General features: G+C 37.1%; 5 protein-coding genes and 1 pseudogene across 7 annotated transcripts; 3 read left to right on the top strand and 3 right to left on the bottom strand.

The window, feature by feature from the left end:
- Positions 1-1,783, top strand: ears-2 (Nondiscriminating glutamyl-tRNA synthetase EARS2, mitochondrial). Its single transcript, NM_067516.6, has 5 exons — positions 1-84; positions 143-304; positions 353-679; positions 727-908; positions 966-1,783. Exons 1-5 carry the CDS (start codon positions 55-57, stop codon positions 1,708-1,710), a joined length of 1,446 nt encoding a protein of 481 aa, NP_499917.2. The 5' UTR covers positions 1-54; the 3' UTR covers positions 1,711-1,783.
- Positions 1,753-2,385, bottom strand: ssna-1 (Sjogren's Syndrome Nuclear Autoantigen; the record flags this gene model as incomplete). Of its 2 annotated transcripts, NM_001028191.9 has the most annotated exons (3): positions 1,756-2,065; positions 2,114-2,292; positions 2,335-2,385. In NM_001028191.9, the coding sequence occupies 3 exons, from the start codon at positions 2,375-2,377 to the stop codon at positions 1,970-1,972; spliced, it is 318 nt and encodes a 105-aa protein (NP_001023362.1). In that variant the 3' UTR covers positions 1,756-1,969. The 2 variants fall into 2 exon arrangements, with proteins under 2 accessions (NP_001023361.2, NP_001023362.1); NM_001028190.4 differs by lacking the exon at positions 2,335-2,385 and having other exon boundaries at positions 1,753-2,065; positions 2,114-2,239.
- Positions 2,386-2,519: 134 nt separating this feature from the next.
- T07A9.14 (Small ribosomal subunit protein eS24) lies at positions 2,520-3,770 on the bottom strand (the record flags this gene model as incomplete). The annotated part of the gene is made up of 3 exons (NM_001047521.5): positions 2,520-3,066; positions 3,123-3,311; positions 3,549-3,770. The coding sequence occupies 3 exons, from the start codon at positions 3,768-3,770 to the stop codon at positions 2,863-2,865; spliced, it is 615 nt and encodes a 204-aa protein (NP_001040986.1). The 3' UTR covers positions 2,520-2,862.
- A 92-nt stretch (positions 3,771-3,862) lies between these two features.
- Positions 3,863-4,575, bottom strand: rps-24 (Small ribosomal subunit protein eS24). The gene is made up of 3 exons (NM_067514.8): positions 4,492-4,575; positions 4,166-4,375; positions 3,863-4,036 (listed from the first exon to the last, which is right to left on the bottom strand). Exons 1-3 carry the CDS (start codon positions 4,558-4,560, stop codon positions 3,920-3,922), a joined length of 396 nt encoding a protein of 131 aa, NP_499915.2. The 5' UTR covers positions 4,561-4,575; the 3' UTR covers positions 3,863-3,919.
- A 957-nt stretch (positions 4,576-5,532) lies between these two features.
- Positions 5,533-6,770, top strand: pqbp-1.2 (annotated as a pseudogene). Its single transcript has 5 exons — positions 5,533-5,601; positions 5,654-5,780; positions 5,826-5,933; positions 6,098-6,339; positions 6,597-6,770. Coding segments are annotated over exons 1-5 (720 nt in total).
- A 513-nt stretch (positions 6,771-7,283) lies between these two features.
- Positions 7,284-10,584, top strand: spl-1 (Sphingosine-1-phosphate lyase). Its single transcript, NM_067512.8, has 10 exons — positions 7,284-7,363; positions 7,418-7,528; positions 7,577-7,713; positions 7,764-7,912; positions 8,867-9,045; positions 9,093-9,336; positions 9,538-9,684; positions 9,734-9,854; positions 9,904-10,168; positions 10,220-10,584. Exons 1-10 carry the CDS (start codon positions 7,290-7,292, stop codon positions 10,449-10,451), a joined length of 1,659 nt encoding a protein of 552 aa, NP_499913.1. The 5' UTR covers positions 7,284-7,289; the 3' UTR covers positions 10,452-10,584.
- Positions 10,585-14,453: the final 3,869 nt, after the last annotated feature.

Here is a 14,453-nt window from a genome sequence, read left to right as displayed (position 1 = left end):
AAATAGACGCGCCGCGCCTTTGCGCTATCGAAACCGCACCCCTCAATAGAAATTATGAAGCTAACCGGATTTTTAAAGCAAAATGTGAGTTTTTAAAATAAATTTAAAAAATATATGAATGAATAAAAAATAAATTTTAAAGGTACGAGTACGTTTTGCTCCCTCCCCAACTGGACATTTGCACATTGGTGGACTGAGAACCGCATTTTTCAATTATTTGTTTGCCAAGAAGTATGGCGGCGATTTCATTCTGAGAATCGAAGATACTGATAGAACACGTTTTGTGGATGATGCTCAGGATCAGGCCAGTCTCAATTTCCAATAATTTAAATAATTATTGCTAATTTTAAAGATTTATTCCTCTCTGAATTTCTACAATTTATTACCGGATGAAGGACCACGTGAAGGCGGAAAATTTGGACCATATGAGCAATCAAAGCGACTAGAAATATATCGAAATGCCGCCTATAGACTAATAGATTCTGGCCACGCATATCGATGTTTTTGCTCTGAAAACCGACTGGATTTGTTAAGAAAAACTGCGGAAAAACGAGGAGAAATTCCAAAATATGATCGAAAATGCGCAAATTTATCATCTAGAGATGCGGTTAAAATGGAGCAAAATGGAGAAAAGTTCGTGATTCGATTCAAGTTGGACAAGCAAAATGTTCAGTTCCACGTAGGAAATAAAAAACGAAAACGAAAACTTTGAGAATATTTTTTCAGGATGAAGTATTCGGTTCGGTAAATCAGTTTATCGATGAAAGTGACCCGGTGCTTTTAAAATCCGATGGTTTTCCCACATATCATCTAGCAAATGTGATAGACGACCGAAAAATGGAAATCTCGCATGTTATTCGTGGAATGGAGTGGCTCAGCAGTACAGGAAAACATACAATTTTGTACAAGTAAGAAAGTATACAATTATTTTAATATAAAAATTAAAATTAAACATTTTTTTGCAGAGCATTCAACTGGACTCCGCCGAAATTCGTTCATCTTTCACTAATCATGCGATCAGCTACAAAGAAATTGTCAAAAAGAGACAAAGACGCGTTTGTGAGCTACTATTCCGAACAACTTGGTGCTCTACCGGAAGCGGTACTTAATCTGATGATCAGAAATGGAGCCGGTATTCGGAATTTTGATGCCGAACACTTTTATTCACTGGACGAAATGATTGAACAGTTTGATTTGAGCCTGCTGGGAAGAAGGAATTTGCTGCTAGATTCTGACGTTTTGCAAAAATACTCGAGAATGGCTTTTCAAAAATCGGATTTCAAAGAATTGTATCCCAGGATTATTGATATTTTGAATAAAAAATCGAATTACTCCACATCGCGAGAAGATATTCAAAAAATCGTCACTTTCTTAAAGGCAAAGGAAGAAAACTTTGGATTCTTGAGCTCATTGAGTACAGAATTCAGTTGGTTTTTTACTCGACCTCAATCCTCACAGCTTCTCAAGGAATCTCATCCAAATGTCGATCTCAGAAATATTTTGAACAGTCTTCTGGAAATTGAAGTTTTCAACTCTGAATCTCTTGAATATCTCGCGAAGAATCATCAACTTAATCTGGCGAAAGCAATGGGAATCGTGAGAATCTCATTGATTGGCTCGAAAAAAGGACCACCAATTTCTGAGCTTGTTGAGTTTTTTGGAATGACAGAGTGTCATAGGAGAATAAGAATAATGCAGGAATTATTATAACTCCGATTTCCATTGTTGTTGTCGTTTTTTTTTGTAAATAAAATTAGGATTTAAATCTCTTTTGCAGAAAGAATTAAATAAAAATGTACAATAGAAAAGAGATCATCGGAGAGATCAACAGAGAATTTGGTAATAATTGAAATACAGATCGGAAGTAAAGTGAAATACAAAAAATGAGACCGTATTTGTAGAAGTTAAGTGAAGTTATGTCGATAATTGATATATTTACAGGCATTTTTGGGAGACAGTTGTTCAGAGTTCAATATTTCTGATGTTTCGTATCCTGATACTCTTTGCGCACAAAGTCCACCAACGTCTTTTGCGATTCGACTAGTTTTGCATACGTCGTCTCCGCCTGAACAGTTTAATGATGAATTTTCAAAGCTAAAATAATAAAATCCACCTCTTTGAGACCTCTATCTTGGCGCTCAGCTCTCTCGTTCTCAGCTTGAAGACGTGCATCTACGGAGCATTTTCTTGTCGTCAGCTCATCAATCTTCTCATTCAAATCACTTTTCTCTTTTTCCATTTTTCGAATCGACGATTCTGTGAGACGGCGTTCCTCTCGGAGACGTTGGATGTCTGAAATATTACTATAAATGTTTATCTTCAATTTGCTCTTACACTGTGATATTTCATCAAAGCTTCCTGTAGATCGAGAAGACATTTTTTGTTCTAGAATCATGCATTTGCATTCGGAGGAAATTAGTCAGTAATTGTTCAAATACGAAGGAGAAGGATCAACTCCAATTTAACAATGAAAATAGAAAACAAAAATTCTTACCAATTTCGATGTTCAAACTCTGAAAAAAAATATAAAAAGATTTATTCACAGTAATAAAATAGAAAAATAAATATAAAAGAGGGGAACTCACCCGTATTGTCCCTAATAATTTTTATACAAATGAGTGCGGGGTGCAGTTTTTATAACATTTAAATGTACAAGAAATGTGGGTTTTCTGCGGGAAGGAGATTAGAAAACAAATATAGTACAAGATTTATTCACTCTACATGTAATGTGGAAACCCCGTATTGTCCCTAATAGTATACAAATGGGTGTGGGATGCTGGGATGGGATGTGGGAAGTGTTTGCAATATACAAATATACAAGAAATGTGGGTTAGTTAAAAATTTAATTCAGCAGGAAGGAGATTAGTTGTTCGAGGTTTGGAACCGCGGCGAACGTCTCAAAGGGGTTGGAGTGGGGGACGAAGACGACGACGGTGGTGGGGTTGGAGTGGGAGTCGAAGACGGTGGTGGTGAGTAGCGTGGCGCGCGTTTCGGATCCGGGGACTGACCAGCATCTCGTATCGCCTTCTTCCATGCATCAGTCTCGCTGTCCCTAACTCTTCTCCTCTGAATAATTGAAACAATTAGGTTCTAATCATAAATGGAGTACGTTTATAACATACCTCTCTAGCTTCTTCGGTCTTCACCTCGTTTCGTCTCTTGTAGTACTCGCTCTTGTTCTTCTTATATTCTTCTTCCTTTGCTTCTATTTCATCTGCGGTCGGTTCTGGCACCTTCGGAGCTTGTTCTCTTCTCCGCTTTTCTTTCCTTCTCGAGATTGAAGTCCGGCTTGTTGAGGCCCCATCATGATTCTGAAAAAGACAATTTGAAGAGAAATCACAACTAATGGGGTATTCAAGTAGTTCGAGACATCAAAGTGGTGAAAATTCACAAAAATTGTCGTAGCATGAGAACAACTATGATAAAAGAACTGGAAAAATGTCGGAAATATTGAATACATGTTTTTGAAGTTACTTGAATAATGCAGTGTACTCCTTAATTTCACGACACCACTTGAATTGCAGTTCCTCTTCAAAAATGAAACTTACGGAGCTGTGCTCTGGCTGATACTTATTGGCGAAGTCAAACGTGTCGTAAACAAGAGTGAACCCCCTTCGACTTTCCTCCTCCGATCTATGACTCGAATCCAAATGGAATGACAGTGTCTGAAGTGGTCTTATAGAGCTTGGTGATCTCCTTACGGATATCAGCCTTTGGGACAGTTGGACGTCCTGGGCGGATAACCTCGACGACCTGAAGTGAAATAGCATAAACCATTAAAAAAGGAATAAGACAACCGCATGGAAATGAAATATGAGAGGAATACCAACTCAAGTACAACAATAAAAAACGAAAACAATTCTGTAGTAAAATCGTTTACTGAAGTTAACAATAGAAATCAACAAAAAGTTTTGCAGATTTACTTCTTTCCAGCAGAGACCTTGGCCTTGGCGGTTCCTCGGACCTTCTTTTGTCTGTTCTTTCTCTCCTTACGTTGCTTGCGTCCTGGCTTCTCGACCTTGGTGGCAAGTCCCATCTGGAAAAGCACGGATTAACGAATGAAAAGAGAACTCTTCAGAAAGGCTGAACGTAGGAATTTGTCTATCAATTTAGACTAAGAAGTCATCTATCAAAAATTCCGTTCTTATTCAGAAAAGTAACTTACGCGAACGAGTCTGTACTTCGGCTCAAACTTCTTGGCGAAGTCAATCGTGTCGTATACGAGAGCGAACCCCTTCGACTTTCCTCCTCCGATCTTGGATTCGAATCCGAATGGGATAACCGTGTCTGGAGTGGTCTTATAAAGCTTGGCGATCTTTTCACGGATATCAGCCTTCGGGACAGTTGGACGCCCTGGGTGGATCACCTCGACAACCTGAAATGAAAAATAGGTTAACCATTCATGTTAAAACGGTAGTGATATCAAAGCAATTCGCAAATCACCAACTTAAAACAAACATTTTACGAACATTTTCGAAATTAAAAACTAACCATCTGCTTTCTGTAGAGAAGCTTATTGGTGAGAACCTTTCTCGTTCTGATAGTAACGACGTCACCCATCGTGATGAATATTACCTGCAAAATAAATTTGAATTGTAGTTTTAAAATTGTCAACAACGAAAATGGAGCGAATTATTTAATTTTGGCCAGAAAATTGAGAAAAATGCTTTAGAAAGACGACAATACTTGTATTTTTAATTTTGAAAACTGTTATGTTGAAAATTTAAAAGATAAACGTGGTTTGGCGTGAAAATTGAAGATAAATTGAAGAAAATCGTCGAAAAAAAGAGAAAATGAGAGAAAAATAGCACAGGCAATGCTTAAGCGTTGGATACTCATTCGACGTCTCGCCACGAAGTCAACGTACGCAGCGAAATAACTGTGTGCGCCTTTAAGTTTTGTGTAGGTTTACGGGTTAAATTGAGGCCCCACGAAAAGGGGAGCAGAACGAAAAGGGGATCTGCAAAAAGGGGATCTGCGAAAAGGGGAGATACGAAAAGGGGAGCTGGCACTGTGCCAAACGCACAAAACGCTTTTTTATTCTCATTCAACGCACGCATTATTTTTGTATTTTACGCTAAACAACGCGCGATGCGTAATAACAGAGTGTGGTTATAACAAGGTCGTGCGTTGAATGAGAATAAAAAAGCGTTTTGTGCGTTTGGCCCAGCTCCCCTTTTCGTTGCTCCCCTTTTCGTATCTCCCCTATTAGTATCTCCCCTTTTCGCAGATCCCTTTTTTGCAGATCCCCTTTTCGTTCTGCTCCCCTTTTCGTGGGGCCTCGTTAAATTATGCATTTAATGCTTTAAAACTTTTTTTTTGTTTATTTACAAACATTGAAAAATCTCATTTTTATTTTGATTTACACTATAAATTTTTTTCCTCATACCTCATCATTTTTAATTTTTAAGCTTTTGAAAATGTCAACGGCATTCTCGTTGTTCTGATTAATTGTATTTATTTTACAGGAAATGCGCATTCCGCCAGAAGTTTCTAAGAAAATTTGGCTGGAGCACCTGATTGTCCGAATAAATGGAATCGATATCACGTTCGCCTCGAATTTTTCTATTGTCATTGGGTCGATGGAACTCCGGAATATCGGTTTGTATTGAATTTTAGAGAAAAATTATTTTAAAATAGCTATTTTTTGTAGTTTGCCCGAGAGATATGTACAGAATAAGAACAGAATCCTTGCAAAGTTTCTACTTCACGAAAACTGAGTTGAAGTCTATGATGAGGGACTTGCGAAGTATTACTTCTGGAATAAAACAACAGATGAGGTGAGTAGCAGAATAATTTCCAGATTTAAAAAAAAATTTTTTCAGGTTTGTTGGTATTCTCCGCGTCATCCACGAGCTATAATTAGTGATCCAGCTCCTCGAATCGCCAGAGAGCATGCTACAGTGCTTTTCGGAGATTCTCACGCATCTGAGGTAGAATTAGATGCTGAAATCGTACTTAAAGGCACACAGATTTATCAGATTTACTCGGATGGGTCTAACCGCCGGAAAAGTTGTTCCCATCCAAAAGGATCCGAGCGCCTTTAAATACTCATTTCGGAACATTTATTCTTTAAAACTATATATTTTTTTTCCAGGAGAACAATGCCGCTCGCCGCAGAAATTTCCACAACAAGAAAACTTCACGCGGAGGGAATGATGATAAGCAATCACGTGGCAATAATGCTGAAAAGCGGAAGCGACGTGATCCGATGACGTCACAGGGTCCAGATTCAGATGAAGACGAGTTACAGGAAATGACAAATAAGGATCGACTGAAAAGAGCAAAAAGGAAAGGAATTGATCCAATGGATCCAGGAGCTCATGGAGGCGCTCCAGTGTAAGCTGCGCTCCGTTTCTGAAGCGAAAAAGTTGGAATTTTCGAGAATTGGATTCAAAAATTGAAAATTTTCTAATTTCGCCAACTTTTCCGTGTTGCAGCGGTCTAATTTTAGATAAATTTATAGTTTTTCTTCAGAAAATTATAATTTTTCATCTGAATTTTCGGAAATAGCTTCAAAAAAACGCAAACCACGTTTTTTACGCAAAATCGAATAATATTCGAGCAACAAAATCTGATTTTCTACCCTATTTCAGTGAAAAATGGTCGGATGGCCTTCGCGTTGATCACGTAACAGGAGCCGACGTGACTGCTGGTGGACCACTTTTCCAACAAAGACCCTATCCTGCTCCGGGAGCAATTCTCAGAAAACATAAACCACAGGATGAAGAGGATGATCAACAATTCAATTTTTTAAAATCATTTTAATGCAAAATTTCTACTCCACTTCCTTCCAAAAGTTCTGCCATGTCCTATTATTTATTTGTTCTGTTTTGTACCCCTGTACCTGTACCTTTTTCTATGTTTCTATGCACATTCATGTGCACAAACATTTGTAATTTTCTCTGTGTCTCTCCAAGAAATTCCCATAAATTCATCCATGATTTTTCGTTTCTTTTCGATTTTTGTGATAATGACCACGTATCATATTCTTATCAGTATACTTTACCGTTTTGTTTCTGAAAAAAGTTTTTTTTCGTGAAGTTGGTTTCATTTCCAAATTTTGATGTTTGTGTGCCACGACTAATTTCAATTGAAAAGGAGTGTGCGCCTTTAAGTGGCACAGTAGTTTCTCGTGGTTTGGTAATTTTTCTTCACACTTTGTTTTTGAAGGGTATGTATAAATAAGAAAATATTAGTTCGCGATATATCGAAACTACAGCACTCCTTAAAGGCGCACACTTGGTTTCATTTGAAAAATACCACAATAAATTAATTTTCAGGTTACAATGGATTCGGTTAAGCACACAACCGAAATTATTGTCGACTTGACAAAAATGCACTATCACATGATAAATGATAGGTGAATTTTAAACAAAAATTAGATATTTGGAAATTACTAATTCAAGATTTTCAGACTTTCTCGGTATGATCCGGTTGTTCTAGTGTTGGCCGCTTTTGGGGGTACCCTTGTCTATACAAAAGTCGTCCATTTGTACCGAAAAAGCGAGGATCCAATTTTGAAACGGCAAGTGTTTTCTTGCGAATTTTAGAAATATCAAAATGAAATTTTCAGCATGGGAGCTTATGTATTCTCACTTCTTCGAAAACTTCCAGCTGTTCGGGATAAAATCGAAAAAGAGCTGGCTGCTGAGAAGCCAAAGCTTATTGAATCGATTCATAAGGATGATAAGGACAAGCAATTCATTTCCAGTTTGTTTGAACATTTATTAATTAACCAATTCATTAATTCTATTTTTCAGCTCTTCCCATCGCTCCATTATCTCAGGACTCAATTATGGAACTGGCGAAAAAATATGAGGATTACAACACATTTAACATTGACGGAGGACGAGTATCTGGAGCGGTTTATACTGATCGTCATGCTGAACACATTAATTTGCTTGGAAAGGTTTAGAAATTCTAGAATTTTTCAAAATCTTAGCTCTCAAATATATTCTCTTGTAAATAGCTACATAGTATATCCTGTAGGGAAGCTTTGAATCCAATTCAGATCAGGGGCGACAAACGATTTTTTCCGGCAAATCGGCAAATCGCCGGAATGGAAATTTCCTGCAAATCGGCAAATTGCCGGAATGGAAATTTCCTGCAAGTTGGCAAATTGACGGAATTGAAATTTCCGGCAAACCGACAAATTTCCGTAATTAAAATTTCCTGCAAACCGGCGAATTGGCGGAATTGAAATTTCCTGCAAACCGGCAAATTGCCGTAATTGAAATTTCCTGCAAACCGGCAAATTGCCGGAATTGAAATTTCCGGCAAACCGGCAAATCGGCTGAATTGAAATTTCCTGCAAACCGGCAAATTGCGGTAATTGAAATTTCCTGCAAACCGGTCAGTTGCCGATTTGCCTTTGCCTGAAAAACGGCGATTGCCAGAAATATTCGGCAAATTGTGGTTTTGCACATTTTTCTGGAAATTTCAGGCAAAATTGTACGCATCCTATGAATATCCCTATTAACATCTTTTTTGAAAAGTCAGTAAATTATATGAAAATATCTAAAGAAAACGGGGAAAATATTTCAAAGAGGCACAGTTTTATGTGTTTCCGTCATCTAAATAGTCCCTCTAAACATTTCCGGCAAATCTGATATCCGGCAAACGGCAAATCGGGATATTGCCGGAATTTAAAATTTGCCGAACTTGTCGACAAAAAAAATGCGCCTTGAATCCGATTCAGATATTCAAAAATTGAATTTTGGACGTTTTAGAAATCATTTAGTTTGTCAATTTTCAAGAAATTTCTAGAAAATTGGATGGTTTCCGCCAAGAAATATTAGCTACATGAAAATAATTTTGAAACTAGACATTTCTTAAAATAAAAATTGCCATCTTTTATATCCAGATTTACGAAAAGTATGCGTTCTCGAATCCCCTCCACCCTGACGTCTTTCCGGGAGCTCGTAAAATGGAGGCAGAACTTATTCGAATGGTTCTGAACCTGTATAATGGACCAGAAGATTCTAGTGGAAGTGTAACTTCTGGTGGTACTGAAAGTATTATTATGGCATGCTTTTCGTATCGGTAAGCATTTATTCAACTCTTAAAATTCAATTTTGCAAACTCTACAGAAATCGTGCACACTCTCTTGGCATTGAACATCCAGTTATTTTGGCATGTAAAACAGCTCACGCGGCATTTGATAAGGCCGCCCATCTATGCGGAATGCGTCTTCGCCACGTTCCAGTTGATTCGGATAATCGTGTCGATTTAAAAGAAATGGAGAGACTAATTGATTCGAATGTTTGTATGTTGGTTGGCTCAGCGCCTAACTTCCCATCAGGCACAATTGATCCAATTCCGGAAATTGCTAAGGTACTGGAAATTCCCGCCTCAATATCGCGGAAAAAATAGAGAAATGACTGAACAAAATTACATTGTGAGCGGGAACTCTAATTGAATTCAGCAAAAATACGATACTTTTTTCTAACTTAAAATAATTTTTAAAAAAACTCACAGATGCTAGTCCAAAAAATGGCCTTTTTTGATTACTTAATCGAACGTTTACACTTTCAGCTCGGCAAAAAGTATGGAATCCCGGTCCACGTGGACGCATGTCTTGGTGGATTCATGATTCCATTTATGAATGACGCCGGATACCTGATTCCTGTATTCGATTTCAGAAATCCCGGTGTTACATCTATTTCGTGTGATACTCATAAGGTTGGATACAGTTCTATCCATTTTTTTCCTTCAATTCAAAATCTTTCAGTACGGATGCACACCGAAAGGTTCATCGATTGTCATGTATCGTTCCAAGGAACTTCATCACTTCCAGTATTTCTCGGTTGCCGATTGGTGTGGAGGCATCTATGCCACCCCGACTATTGCAGGTTTGAAGAATGTTTTAGTAGCTTCAATAGAATCAAAGAGATCCCTTAGGATCCCGAGCTGGAGCCAACACTGCCGTCGCCTGGGCCACACTTTTATCCTTCGGTCGAGACGAATATGTTCGAAGATGTGCTCAAATTGTGAAGCATACACGAATGCTGGCCGAGAAAATTGAGAAAATCAAATGGATCAAGCCTTATGGAAAATCGGATGTTTCATTGGTGGCGTTCTCCGGAAATGGTGTGAATATCTACGAAGTTTCTGACAAAATGATGAAGCTCGGATGGAATTTGAACACTCTGCAGAATCCAGCGGCGTATGTTTATCAATTTTATGAGTTATCAGCTTGCTAAATTTTTTGTTTCAGAATCCACATTTGTTTGACAATCAATCAAGCGAACGAGGAAGTTGTGAATGCGTTCGCCGTCGACCTTGAGAAGATTTGTGAAGAACTCGCTGCAAAAGGTGAACAAAAAGCTGACAGTGGAATGGCTGCGATGTATGGAATGGCTGCGCAAGTACCAAAATCAGTAGTGGACGAGGTTATCGCTCTGTACATTGACGCAACTTATTCAGCTCCACCTTCAACTTCTAATTAATTACTTTTTCCATTGAATTTTCTCTATTTGCACCAATATATCTGTGATTTTTTTTGTAGTAAATAAATATATACTATTCTGTGATTTTTTTCTGTAGTAAATAAATATATATACCAATTATAACGAATTAATTGTCAAGATCTAGCTGAAAAACGGATAAAAACCGAATGTTTTCTCAAATTAAAATTAAAACTCTAATTAAAGGCGCGTCACTTTACTTGAAAGGGTCTCGCCACGATACGCCAATTGGTGGCGGCAGTTTGAATATTCTTGTTTATTTACATCTTTTTGAGTTCTCATTTTTTGGGATTTCTTTGTTTTTGAACAGAATTTTTCGTTTTTTCGATTGAAATTGCATTTTTCTGTGTAAAAAAAAATGTTTTCATTTAATTGAGTCAAAAAATACAGAAATTCAGTTGTAAGTCTGCTATTCGGAGGTTGTGGGGTAATTTCTCCCCTGATTTGAGTAATTAGTTGAAGAAGCTTGGAATTTCGTGATTTTCAGACGGAAAATCATAGAGGTTCACCATTTTTGAACAGGAATGATCAAAATTTCCGTACAAAATTGGCAGAAATATCGAAACCTTTGACAATTTTATTCTATTTTTATGAGTTTCGTTGTTTCTCTGTATTTAAAAGGAATTTATATTGAAAATGAACTTATCAATAGCACACCTAGAAAAGCTCGAATTAATCAAATTTTATATAATTTTTTCTCGGAATTCTTCCACAATTCACCCACATTGTCATGGAACTTTCAAAGATTTTTCACTTCTCACTCGTGTTCTTGTCTTTTACGGCACAAAGAAATCTTTGCTCGTGATCATTGTAATAACCCTAACCTATAACCACAAGGCGTTGCGTACATTTATCGTGGAAACAGCGTGGATGCACACGCACCCACAGATATCATCAAATCTGGTGGGGGATTGTGAGCAGAAAAGAAGAAGAGAAATCAGGAAAACAGAAAGACAAATCGATTCAAGAGACACAAATGTCAGGTGCTTCATTGGAACACAGAGTGTGAAGGATCACAGAGAGCCTAGACATCGTCTCATCTGTCGGTAGCACGGGCTCCCTCCGTAAAGAAGATGGGCTCATGCACGAGGGAAAAATCTGATAGATTTTTCCGCTTGTTTCAGTTTTCCTTCCATGCAAGGAATTTCTGATGTTTGAGATTTTATCCTCGCCTAGTTTCCGGGTCATCATTATTATTATTCTCTCAATAATTATTAATCTTCATCTCCGAAAGTTCTTCCTTAATTCGAATATTATACACGGCATATTAATATTTTTGGAGTATATCTACCTGCTGGCGATCTCTTTCCATAGTTATTTTCATTATTGATTGAAGTTCGGCCACTGACGTCTGTTTCAGCTGCCACTCTAAGAGTTTGACGAGTTTCTTATCAGAGGTGAACAGTCATCGGTCGAAAAGTTGCATATAAATAACCCACGCTTTCCTCCCGTTCTCAACACCAAATTTTTTTGGTATTTTCCGAAGAAATGTCGTGAGTGTGTTTGTGGCATGTGGCATCAAAATAAACATCTATATGTGAGAAAATAAATGAGTCAATGCAGTTCATGATACCAAATGTACCGAAGAACACCCCCACAAACACCAAAAGCAATCACATTTGCATATCTTGCCGCGTCGTCTACTCTCGTAAATTCTAATCCAAAAGAATTGCATTTTAACGCATTCTCAACATCGTGGGCGGCAAAGTATATGTTTTCGGCAATTTCCAAAAAAGGAGATTTTGGTTTTGCAATTTTGTTCAAAATTTAAAAATGCAAACTCCAGCGCGTTTAAAAACAGGATTACTGTTAAATTTTTGAAAGAAATCATTAAAATTCCAAAATTTTACTTTTTTCCGGCAAACTGGTAATTTTTGCACACCACACATTTTTGCCTGACATTCTTGCCGAACGTCTACCGATTTGCCCTTGGTGAAAATTTAGGTAACGCGGGTCACTAGGTTGATCCTTTTCTCCATTTCCTCCCGCAACAAATCTTCACCTTGTTCTCTCCCCCTCTGTCATCTTACCTTCTCATTCAAAGACGCCTAGATGACCTTGAAGATGTTATGAATGTGTTGTGGAAACTTCCGAAACTTGTACATTTTCCAGGATTTGGCAACTTTTTTGTTTGAGTCACATTTTCACTGTTTTGTTCTTTCTATCCGGTCTACAAAAGTGTCAAATTGAAACAATAGACGAATGTGGCAATAAGATGATTCAGAATACGAAAATATTCTTGAAGAACGCCCAAAAAAGAAACTTTGTTTTTTTTTTTGCCAAATGTTCCTCCAAACGGCACACCCTTTCATATTTCTATCGAGAATCGTTAAATTTTCGGTTCTAAACGAACGATGCACATGAAAATGGTAATGAAAGTTCTCTTTCACTGTCTGCGTTTGTCGTTCATTTTTAGTGGGTGTGAAATAGGGAATAAGGTGATAAATTTTGAGAATTGATCATCGCAGTGCCCTTTCTCTTCTTTTTGGACTTTATATGGATACCGCAATTCCTTCTTCAATTGACTCGAGTTTTGACTAGATTTTGGTCAACATTTTAAAGTGTGTTTTTTTTTGTAATTTCGAAACTCGAAAACAGGAGTACGCAGCCATTGCCGACCGGCAATTCTACAAAATGAGACGGTCGAGCATGTTCTCCCGATATTTTTCATTGAAATTTAATTATACATAGAAAAATATTTGCTTTATTTGAAACAACCGAGAAAGTGTTCAAAAATTGTCCGAAAGTTGAAAATTTACGTTATTTTTCCGCAATTTATAAAGCAAATGTTTTTCTATGTATCATCAAATTTCAATGAAAAAAAGGGAAACAAGTTCACCACCTCATTTTGTAGAATTTCCGTGCACCCCAGCTCGAGACTTTATATTCTGGTAGAATGGGCATTTCTCACCAAGTTTTCTTTTAAGTACAACGTTGCCGTTTTTTGTCGTTACCGTATTTCTATTTCTATCCAAAAGATTTTCAAATTAATTTCCCATGTCTTTGGTCTTTTCAATTGGCTACAGTACCCCCCCCCCCCCCTAAAACAATTCTTCCATTTGTACCAGAAGCCGTCCATCCGTGTCTATATTCGTTTGTTCTCTTTGTATTATGTGTCTTTTTCCTACACAAAAAAAATGAAATATGAATCACCATGCACGCGTTTTCTTCAATTCTCTTAGCTTTTCGTTTGAACAAAAACTCTGCTTTCGATTTTATTAAACTTGAAGATTGAAACAAAAAAACTTCAGTTTTTAGTTTTCCAGGATGTTTAGTTTGTTATCTCGTTGATTTCTCATCGTAAATATGGAGCAACTAAATTTTTTATACCATCTCAAAATTCCAACTATTGCCAACTTTACGTGCCACAGCGGCCGGAAATCAGGTTTTTGTTAATTATCACTATTTTGCGCATTTTAGATGTTTATTGTGGGGTTTTCATTAATTATTTTACATTTCAAGTCGTTAGGTGCAGTTTAGACAAAAAAAACCAATTTATGTGCTTATTTACTGAAAATGTACCATAATCAATTAAAGGCAGAGTACCGAAATCTGAAACAATATTTTTTAGACCAAAAATGACCCAAAACTACCGAATTTCGTAATGAGACGTTTTGAAAATTTCTCAAAAAAGTTATGGCGGTTCAAAGTTGTGGAAAAATTACCATTTTTAAGCTAAAATCTCAAATTTTGGCAATTTTCGCAGAGGTTACTTAAATTTTATTTAAAAGAAAAAAGTTTTCATTGGAACTTAATTTTTATTCAATTATCACCTTTTAATGCATGTATTCGCAGTTTATTACGTGTTAAAAATCATTAGAAATGTCGATAGAAAAGAATCGACATTTCTAATGATTTTACCTTTTGGCCGTACGATTTAAATCATGTATTATTCTCTCATTCTCACGCTTCTTTATCAATACCTTGATTTTTGCAGAAGCGAATAATATAGGACTGCTAGAAAACTTGCAATAATCAACGTCT

The sequence above is a fragment of the Caenorhabditis elegans genome, chromosome IV (genome assembly GCF_000002985.6).
Source record: "Caenorhabditis elegans chromosome IV".
In the NCBI taxonomy this organism is placed as follows: Eukaryota; Metazoa; Nematoda; class Chromadorea; order Rhabditida; family Rhabditidae; genus Caenorhabditis; species Caenorhabditis elegans.
The sequence above is the reverse complement of the archived record's forward strand: the minus strand, read 5'-3'. Positions and strand labels throughout refer to the sequence as shown.

Bases quoted from the DNA above. Each gene is read 5' to 3' on its own strand.
- ears-2 (NM_067516.6), top strand. From the start codon at position 55: ATGAAGCTAACCGGATTTTTAAAGCAAAAT. The intron at 680-726 runs GTAGGAAATAAA...ATATTTTTTCAG, and splicing joins AGCAAAATGTTCAGTTCCAC to GATGAAGTATTCGGTTCGGT. The intron at 909-965 runs GTAAGAAAGTAT...ATTTTTTTGCAG, and splicing joins AAACATACAATTTTGTACAA to AGCATTCAACTGGACTCCGC.
- rps-24 (NM_067514.8), bottom strand. From the start codon at position 4,560: ATGGGTGACGTCGTTACTATCAGAACGAGAAAGGTTCTCACCAATAAG. The intron at 4,376-4,491 runs GTTAGTTTTTAA...TTTTCATTTCAG, and splicing joins TTCTCTACAGAAAGCAGATG to GTTGTCGAGGTGATCCACCC. The intron at 4,037-4,165 runs GTAAGTTACTTT...GTGCTTTTCCAG, and splicing joins CGAAGTACAGACTCGTTCGC to ATGGGACTTGCCACCAAGGT.
- spl-1 (NM_067512.8), top strand. From the start codon at position 7,290: ATGGATTCGGTTAAGCACACAACCGAAATTATTGTCGACTTGACAAAA. The intron at 7,714-7,763 runs GTTTGTTTGAAC...TCTATTTTTCAG, and splicing joins GGACAAGCAATTCATTTCCA to CTCTTCCCATCGCTCCATTA. The intron at 9,337-9,537 runs GTACTGGAAATT...TTACACTTTCAG, and splicing joins CAATTCCGGAAATTGCTAAG to CTCGGCAAAAAGTATGGAAT.